We start from the raw sequence: 9622 nt of genomic DNA, 5'->3' as shown, positions 1-9622 counted from the left end.
TTAGATCCTCCACCACCAATATTGTCTACCTCTACCACTCACTCTTCTATTGATCTAAAAGTCCTTCAATCTACCAATTAACAGTTACAGAGTTTTTCACTATTATAGGACCATCCTCAATCTATCAATGTTTACCATCTAAAGACAATGCCATCTTGGCTAACAAATGAGCCACCTCATTTCCTTCTCTGTATACAAAGTTTATCCTCCAATCTGGTCTTAGTTTTAAAAATTACTTCATGCCCTTAATCAATTGACCATGCCAAGCCCAAGTTTCCTCAGCACTTAGGACTGCTTTGATCACCACCTACGCATCACCTTTCAAGACAACATTGTTGAATCCCAGCTCAGAACATAGATTCATTGCAGCCCAAAGAGTGTTACATTCTGCTATAATTGGTAGCCTCACTCCCTTTATATGATCACACACAGTAGCCAAGACCTCACCTTCATAATCTCCAATAGCATTAGTTTGATTCTTGAAATCGAAAGCTGCATCAAAATTTGTTTTAACAGAACCCCTCTCTCATGTTTCTGCCATAATGGAGATGATCTTCCTGCTCTCACCTATGTCTCCAGTCCTCCCTATTCATCTGAGCTTGTTGGAACTCATATAAACCTTTCATTTTTGTTTTTATTTAACCATTTAAGGGCTATCAAACTTGTTATAAAAATGAATCTATTCCTTCTTTGCCATATACCTCTCAATGTGAGCACTGCACTTCCTAGTTACTATTTATTTAATAATGAGCACATCCTATCCCATAGCTGCACAAAATCATTGCAGTAGCTGGACCACTTATGAATCGGGCTTCTTTCTTCTACTCAAACATCTGTAGCAGCAGTAAAACTTGACAAAGTATGAATGGTTGATTCTTCATCATATCGACAGAAAGGACACAAAGGAGTGTCTAAAGTTTTCCTCTTGTGTAGACTCATTCTGGTTGGCAGGATGTTGTGTTCAACCTTCCATAGAAAATGCTTTGTTGTCCCAGGTATATTTTGTCTCCAAATTATTTTCCACCTATCATCCTTTTCATTATAGCTATAGGATTCACCATCCACTTCTTGTAGTTAAGATTGTGCTAGATGATAGGCACTCTTTACAGAGAACCTCCCCATTTTTATTAAAATTCCAAATTAGCCTATCTTCAATTCCAGTCTTGTTGGTTGGAATGATGCAGATCAATTGAGCTTCTTCTTCCATAAAATTGGCTTGAACTAAATCTGTACCAACTTCTCTTTTCTTCATCCAATAGTACGCTCACCTTGGCTTTAGATCCTAGATTTGTAGTAGGTGATTGAACACAATAGGAAGATGGCTTTGGCTACCATTTATGTCCCCATATATTTATCTTTTTTCCATCTCCTACTCGCCAAATAAACTCTTCTTGTAGGAGCTTTATAGCAGACCACACACTTCTCCAAATAAAAGATGGGGAGTTTCCTAGTTTTGCTTCCAGCAGCTGTATTATTAAAATGCTTGCTTTTGTATACTCGAGCTACTAATGAAAGAGGATCTTGCATAAATCTCCATCTATGTTTTGCTAATAATGTCAAGTTAAAACTTTCTATATCTCGAAAACCTAGCCCCCCTTTGTCCCTTGATATCCCCATTTTACTCCACTTCTTCCAATGGATGCAATACCCCTTATCCTTACTACCCCACCAGAATCTAGCCAACATAGATGATATATCATTACATAATTTTCTTGGGTTCTTAAAAACACTCAGGTGTAGGTAGTGATGAATTGCAACACTACTTTAACAATAACTTCTTTGCCTGATTTGGATTGAAAAAAAAAAACATGTTTTCCAAATATTGATCTTGTTCTAGATTCTGTCCTTTATACTTCTGAATGAGTTGTGTTTTGATCCACCAACTAAAGCTGGTAAACCCAAATACTTCTCATAGCTACCACTAAAAATGAACCCTACTTCCTGTATAATTAAGGCCCTGGTTGATGCAGTTGTATTAATACCTAAAAAAAAAAAAAGACTGAAATTTTATGCTTATTGAGAGCATGACCTGAAGCTTTTTCATATACTGATAAGATAGATTGTAAGTGTTTCCACTTTGTCTATTTCGCTCTATAGAATATCACACTATCATCAGCAAAGAACGAATGATTTATTTTAGGAAAGAGATATCACAGTTGCAGAACTAAAAAAGGCTTTAGCCAAAAGTAGCAATCCTGAATAGATAGCTAAGAAGAAGTAGGTGGAGGAAAGTGATCTCTCAACTTTCTGCTGAACTTGAAGAAAAACATGCTGCAAAACTTACTTCATTAGGCTATAGTAGTACGCGATAGAAAAAGAAATATTTTCAATTTGGTCAAAGCCATTGCTAGGGGTTTCTATTCCAATCAACCTCACTAATCAAAGCCTAGCATAGTGCATATAGATGAGGAAAAAGAGCTCAGGAAGAAGCGAAAAGCGAGAGTAAAGAACTCAAAAGGAGCAGAGCAGAATTGTAAGTGATTGAATGATTGAAAATGAGAAACTGGAAAGAAAGCTTGAACCTCTTGGTTTGGCTATAAAATAAAGCTGGATGGGCACAGTCTTTACTAAGCTGTTGGGGACCAATTAACCCTTCTATTTGCTGGTTTTATCTCCATATGTATATGAGGAAACATGCATCTAATTTACTTCATTTTTCCTCTCAGATAATGCAAATGCAATAGAAGGAGATTATGATAATTCACTAGTAGAGAGATTTGAGAATTACTACAAAGAAGTGGAGTCAACAGCAGTGTGGGGAAGGAAGGAGTACTACATAATAGATTTGATATCTGATAATTAGAGCTCGGTGCTTTAACTCCCTACTTTATAAAACACATCATGATATACTTAAGGTCATTCTCTGATGTAGAGATGGGGAAGGAGTATGTATAAGATGGTGGGAATGGTTCATCAAATTCAAGCATCATGCTATCATACCAAAGGCATGCATTTGGCCTGTGGGAGCACTATGATTCTGTGATCCCAATTTGATCGAATAGATATGTTTTGAATCATGATTATTAAAACTAGTTGGAGAGGTATTGTGCTATTGAATCATAATGACCCTCTTGTCATAATATGGTTGTTTTAATTTAAAGTACATAAATTTTTATGGAATTTAAAGTGCTGGTAGGACTTTCTTATCAATAAGTTACTCTTTGAGATTGATTTTTCCTCCCTGAATGGAATTACTTTTCTTTTCTTCTCTGAATTGAATTGAACACTTGGATTGTTCATTTGTTCTTTATATATGTAAATGTAGGTGTAACCCTGATGCATGGCCATCAAACTATTAGAGATATTTCCAAATTCGAAATTGGTTGGCAACAAAATTCTTGATATATCTTCTTTTTTATTAGATATTTCTGATTGAATTCCATATACTTAAGAGAAAGCAGGATGAAGTAACAGTAGATGCTACCCTCTACAAAAATTGACGATACTATGTGCATAATCCACTTTATTCAATCCACTTTTTACTCCTAAAATTGTAAAAATATCCTTCACATGAGAAGTCTAATTAACAAAATAGAAAGAAAAAAACCACACTGAATTGATCAAAACTCTAATATTAGACATCATAAGTCATCCCCACTTTGAGAAGTCGCTTGCGAGGAATCATAAAAACTTCATCAACCTGCCTCACACTTCTTCGCAACCAATTATAGGCATAGTTTATAACTAATTTCTTCAAGAAACTTGAACCCTTTGAAGCAACCACCTCATTTTCACCCATAAGATGAACAATATCCCCAACATTCAAAGCTTCATCCACTTTATCTACCTCCCTTTGAGCTATCTCTTCAATTCTCAGCCTTGAAACTTCGTTATCATCTGATTCGTGTGAAGCCATATTTGTAGTGTGTGGCAGCCTAGACATGAACACATCTTTTCTTATGAAATCCTTCAACTGAATTGTCAACATCTCTTTAAAAAACTCCCACTCTGTTCTTGCATCCTTATATCCATACCGCACAATACATCGAAAAATACTCAGCTCACGAGGCTCCACTCTTTTGAACAAAAATCGATCTTCCAAAGGCACTGTGCAAATAGGTAGGGATTTGATCGAGATAAAGACAAGAACTGAGTGAAGAGCTGGGACATTGGCTACATAATGTGTGAAGATTGGGGAAATGCCTTGGACAAGTTCAGTGTAAAACAATGCAAGACCTGGGATCCGGTGGATGCTAGTATCAGAAGCTATCTCAACTAATTTTACCGAAGAGACTTTGTTATCAAGCTCATAAATGTACTTCTTGCGGTAGCCATAATTCCATAAATACATAATTGTCATTGTAACCAAGGCAAATAACAAAGGAAGATACCCTCCATCCATAAATTTGTAGAGAACTGAGCTCAAGAATAGGAGTTCCAAGAGCCATATAGATAGGGCATAGATGACTATCAAGCATATATGTGTCTTCCATATCATTACCATCACAAGGACAAGAAATGCAGATGTGATCGTATATACAAATGCCACAGCAATTCCTGTGAACATAACAAAAATAGTGAAAATGGCTTCAATATAGAATTAGCAATTTATATAGTTTTGACAATCCATTAGGAACTTCCAAAAATTACAGGCATACAAAAGATGATAGCTAAACTTGAAGCGCTCAAAAGAAAGATCATCCATTGTGTTTACCATAAGCGTTACCGATCTTCAATGTGTTTTTGAAGCCAAGAGTGACACCCACACAAGCCAACATGAGAATGGTGTTGATCTCAGGTACATAGACTTGTCCTTTGTATTTAGAGGAAGTGTGCACTACCTTAACCCGTGGGAAACAACCCAACGCTAATGACTGTTGGATGATGGAGAAGGAAGCTGAGATCAACGACTGACTCGCAATGATGGCTGCCATTACAGCAACAACAAACATTGGCCAGTATATTGACTCTGCATATTTATAAGAGATAGCTAGTCAAATTAAGTAGAGAAAAATGCAACATCAATGACAAATTTAGAAATAAAGTTTGTTGTAAGGCCAAGTGATGTACTTGGAACTGAGCTATAGAAGGCATTGCTAGCATCTTGACTATGTTGGCGGAGATAGGAAGCTTGGCCAAAGTAGGCAAAAACAACAGATGGAAAAACTATAGTGCATGAGCTTATCTGAATTGAGCGAACACTGAAGTGACCAAGATCAGCAAAGAGGGCTTCAGAACCTGAAATTGTTTGACCAAACTCAGTATATGAGTGAAGGCAAAGTTGAGTGAACAAGATGATTGAAAAAAGTAGTATCATGTTTTGGTACAACTATATATATTTTTTAATATAGAAGGTTTAAAGAAAAATTACTTCAAGTAAAGTTTCAGCTAGTAATTAATTGACTAGAAATTTATCGAACTTGAAATTATAGACACATTTGAGTTTGATCGTGTCAAATATAAACTATGATGTTTGTCAAAAATATTTCTAGTCACCCAACTTAAAAATTACAAATTTTCTAGACTTGAAACTTGAAACAATACCTATCATCTAATGACTACAATAGAAAAAGTTAATTAATACAGCATGGTACTCACCTGTTAGGCATAGGATGACGCCTCCAAGAGAAATCCATGCATCCTTCTTATTCCTCTTGAAGTATTGAATGATATACATTGGATTAATTGCCTTGATAACACCTGGATCGTACTTAAAGAAATTGTACAAGCCAATACTTCCAATGAAAATAAACCAAATTGTGAGTATTGGAGCAAAACTGTATCCGATTTTATCTGTCCCAAACCTTTGAACTTGGAACAAAACAATCAAGATTCCCACTGAAATCCACATGATCATATTATCAGTCAGACCACTAGCAGCTTCCTTAACTCCTCCCACCGCTGATAACACTTCATGAAGAACATCATGATATATATTATTATCACATATTGATAAATAAACTGATTAAAAATAAATTAGTAGATACAAAATTGTTTACTCTAGATATCGTATTACCTGAAATGCATGGTGTAAGGATTCCATCTCCAAGAACCATGGAAGTGCCAAGCATGGTTATGAACAATATGAAGAACTTTATTGTTTGGCTATTTTCAAGCATGGATTTCACAAAGGATGCCCTCTTGAGCCGTCGATTTGGCACATCTAGTCGGTAGTTGGACACTTCTTTGTCTTCAGCCTGCTGGTTAGGTTTCAAGCTTGCCTTAGCATGACGGCACAAGAGAGAATACAGAGCAAAAGTTCCTCCTACATATGATTTTCAAAATATTAATTAACAAAAAATACTTTGACAATAAAAACATTGATTACATATTTTCTGTTGATTAATGAATAGAAAATACGTTGATATCATACGTTGGTTACATAGACATATATATATATACATCTAATACAAAAGCTTCATGTAGGGAAGCTTGTATTAATTTATTGAATAATTAAATCCCGTGACTATGCGACTAATTGGTGCATGCATACATTAAATAATTAAAACTTGCTGGTTGGAATATTATGCATGCATGAGATGATTAGTTATGTTATCAAGTCTCAGCATGTACCAACTTCATATTATTAGTAATTGATTTCATAAAAATAATTACAAATTGACGTGGTTTGATATGGTACTTTAGATTATAAAGTTACTTTTATTATAAAATAGATAAATATATCACATAAAGTTACATCTGTTTATGGATTTATTTATATGAAATATCTTTGTGATTGTAGAAATACCATGACAAAAAATAAATTACAGACTAGATCATGTGATTATTGATATTACCTTTGCTAGGATGCCAATCAAATATAATATAATAGCTTTGACTATATATATGAATATATAAACAAGAAAATCATAATCATTAGAGATTTTGCCAAGATGGTGGTAGGTAGATGTGATTGTGACCTTATTGGATGAATTTTTAGGGGTAGCTAGAGAAATCAGAATAGGTCTCTTTAAATAAAGTAATATTGTGTGTCGAAAATATAAAATGTGAGAGTCTCGAGAAAAACGTACAGGCATGAAAAATAAAAACAAAAAAAACTTAAATAATGGAATTTATCTCCAGTACCAAGAAATGAAATGCATACATCATATACCTAAAAGATGTTGTCATCAAAGAGGAAAATAAATGAAATAATTAATGATGATAAGCATATATAGGAGATCAGAAGATTACCATCACCATTATTGTTCGCCGCTAACACAATGAAAACGTACTTTATCAAAGTGATTAACATAAGTGAGTAAAAGATGAGAGACAGCACCCCAAGTATGTCATCATTGTGCTTAATCCCAGTAGGAAAAATTCCCGGCAACACATACAAAGGTGAAGTGCCCAAATCACCATACACAACTCCAATGCTCTGAAATGCTAATTGCATTATTGTTTTCCAATCTTCAACCTGCAATCAATTAAATGTCTTACATCCCATATATGTAGAAAATTGAAAACTAATGATTATAACATGCAAATACGAAAATAAAAACCTAAAAAAATGGAAGAAATTAAAACAAAAAAAGTAAATTACCTGAGACAAGCCTTGGTTTGTAGTTAATCTACTTGCCTCTAAATCAAAAGAATCACGAAGAGCCAGCTTTTTGTGAGATAGCATGTTCTTACTTTTGAGTATGTCATCTTTTTGTTCTTCTAATATTTCTTGATCTACTTGATGTTCCTCTCTTGACCCTTCTTGTTCCATGAGACTACCAACTTCCATCTCTCTCAAACAATTTACTACTCAAGAAATAATGTTGATTTTCTTAGTGAAGTGTTTAAAAAGGCCGGTAATGCTGTTTTTAGAGACAAGCATATATATATATATATATATATATTCAAACTTCCATGCGCCAATATGCATGCTCGGAATTTTGCATGCGGTATTTCTAGCCAGACCAATAGCAAACGCATTGTTCATGTAGACTTAATATAGAACCCACCTAAAGACAGGATGTTTCAGGAAATAACATAAAATGCATACATGGGCTCTTTGTGGGGTTGAACTTTACAAAAAGAGTGATGCTAGGCTTTTCGAAAATTCGGTATCGAACAGTGTAAATTATTTTTTTATTTTATTTTTATTTACATATTTTTTAATCATTTTAAATATTTTAAAAAAATAATAAAATTTATAAAATTATTATAAAATATTTTCATCAAGTAAAAATAAAAATAAAAACACAATTCGGTATAAATTTTCGGTATAAACTGTGGGAATAGTATTTGTCTTACAAAAATTACAACTAAAAAACCGTGCGACAGAGACTATGCTCACCCAGAGAGAGTGCAAGTACTCGCGACGGAGAGGGAGGAGATTGGCGAATCTGGGATCACGGGCCTTCCTGTTGGCCGTGGCCTCCGCTGCGTGGCGATGGAGCTGTGCGGTGAGAGAGAGAGAGAGAGCGTGGTGAGAGAGAGAGTGAGAGACGGAGAGGAGAGAGAACGTGGTGAGAGAGGGACTTACGTACGGTGATCCCGGGAGTAGCACGACCAAGCTGCGGCCGTGTCTTGTGGCCGTTTCCAGCGAGAAACGGTGGCTACCAATGGAGGGACGTGGGGTCTTGCTTTCTTGGGCAGTGCTCTGTTTTCAGAAGTAAAAACAGAGGTGCATATGGTGGCCAAGCAGACAGTTTTGGCTGTCAATGGAGGGACGTACGTGCATGGAGTTGGGCGCTATCACACGGTGGCTGAGCAAACAATTTTGGTGAAGTTGGGCGGACGCTTGTGGTCAGGCGATGGTGGCCAGACGTGGTGCAATGGTTGCGCGCGGTTGCTGAACTTCACGTATGAGCGGAACGTTCTCACGGTAACGGCTTGTTGCTGCGGCTGAGGTTGTGAAGGAGGTGGTAACGCACGGTGAGGCTTTGGGCTTTGGTGATGGTCGTTTACGGTGGAGGGATGGGCTACGATGCAACGGTGGTTGGGTTGAACGTGTGGCTAAGACGGGAGAGGTTTTACGGTGGTTGGGGCAAGTCCGGGGGGGCAGATCACGGTGGCTGGGCTTGTTGGTATTGGGTCTTCAAGCGGTGGCCACTGGGTGTTTGGTTTCGGCGTGAGAGGGTAGAGTTCGATGATCCCTTGTAACCGGGGTTACTGCCGATCGATGGATAAGCTGAGGTGGCGCTTGGGAAGCAAGATTCACAGAGAATAAAAGAGAGAGTTCGGCTGGAAGAAATGATTTCTGGAGGGCTGTTGGGCAAAGAAGAAATAGAGAGGTAGAGGAAAAAGAAGAGAAACTGATAGAGGGAGAGGAAGAAACCGAGATGTGGAGAGAGAGCAAATTGAGAGAAACTCTGAGTGGGGCACGGAGAGCAGTTGTGGGGAATGAGAGAATTTGAGAGGGAGTTTGCGAGACGTGAGGGAAAGCAGAAACGGGGAGTAGAGGAAGTCGGAGAGGATAAACTGACCTCCTGGAAACGACGTCGTTTCCTTCTCGGCCTGGGTATTACATTTCCTGTTAATTTCATCCGTAATTAATTTTTCTTTTAAAAATAGTTTGTTAGTTCAATATTTTTCAGTTTTTTCTTTATTTTTATTATATTATTTTTTACCTTAAATTTAAATTGAAAATTGATTAGATTATTCTCTTGACTTTTTAATTTTTCAATTTTTTAAAATCTTATCTTATTTTATCTTTTAAATTTTGATTTGATTTTCAAATGATATA

At 36.4% G+C, this 9622-nt stretch overlaps 1 protein-coding gene and 1 pseudogene across 1 annotated transcript; one reads left to right on the top strand and one right to left on the bottom strand.

Annotated features, from left to right (window-relative positions):
- Nucleotides 1-2126: 2126 nt before the first annotated feature.
- On the top strand, nucleotides 2127-2994 carry LOC122274554 (annotated as a pseudogene).
- Nucleotides 2995-3552: 558 nt separating this feature from the next.
- On the bottom strand, nucleotides 3553-9241 carry LOC122319360 (potassium transporter 5-like). The gene is made up of 9 exons (XM_043137398.1): nucleotides 8420-9241; nucleotides 8231-8332; nucleotides 7487-7692; nucleotides 7135-7360; nucleotides 5957-6205; nucleotides 5539-5850; nucleotides 5011-5178; nucleotides 4655-4909; nucleotides 3553-4497 (listed from the first exon to the last, which is right to left on the bottom strand). The coding sequence occupies exons 3-9, from the start codon at nucleotides 7673-7675 to the stop codon at nucleotides 3575-3577; spliced, it is 2322 nt and encodes a 773-aa protein (XP_042993332.1). The 5' UTR covers nucleotides 7676-7692; nucleotides 8231-8332; nucleotides 8420-9241; the 3' UTR covers nucleotides 3553-3574.
- Between the last annotated feature and the right edge of the window lie 381 nt (nucleotides 9242-9622).

The sequence above is a fragment of the Carya illinoinensis genome, chromosome 8 (genome assembly GCF_018687715.1).
Source record: "Carya illinoinensis cultivar Pawnee chromosome 8, C.illinoinensisPawnee_v1, whole genome shotgun sequence".
NCBI lineage: Eukaryota > Viridiplantae > Streptophyta > Magnoliopsida > Fagales > Juglandaceae > Carya > Carya illinoinensis.
Note: the sequence above shows the minus strand (reverse complement) of the source record. Positions and strands in the feature narration are given on the sequence as shown.

Excerpts from the sequence above, each read along its gene's own strand:
- LOC122319360 (XM_043137398.1), bottom strand. The coding sequence starts at position 7,675 with ATGGAAGTTGGTAGTCTCATGGAACAAGAAGGGTCAAGAGAGGAACAT. Across the intron at positions 5,179-5,538 it reads CGTCATCCTATGCCTAACAG|GTTCTGAAGCCCTCTTTGCT; the intron begins GTGAGTACCATG and ends AAACAATTTCAG. Across the intron at positions 4,498-4,654 it reads GAAGATCGGTAACGCTTATG|GAATTGCTGTGGCATTTGTA; the intron begins GTAAACACAATG and ends TTATGTTCACAG.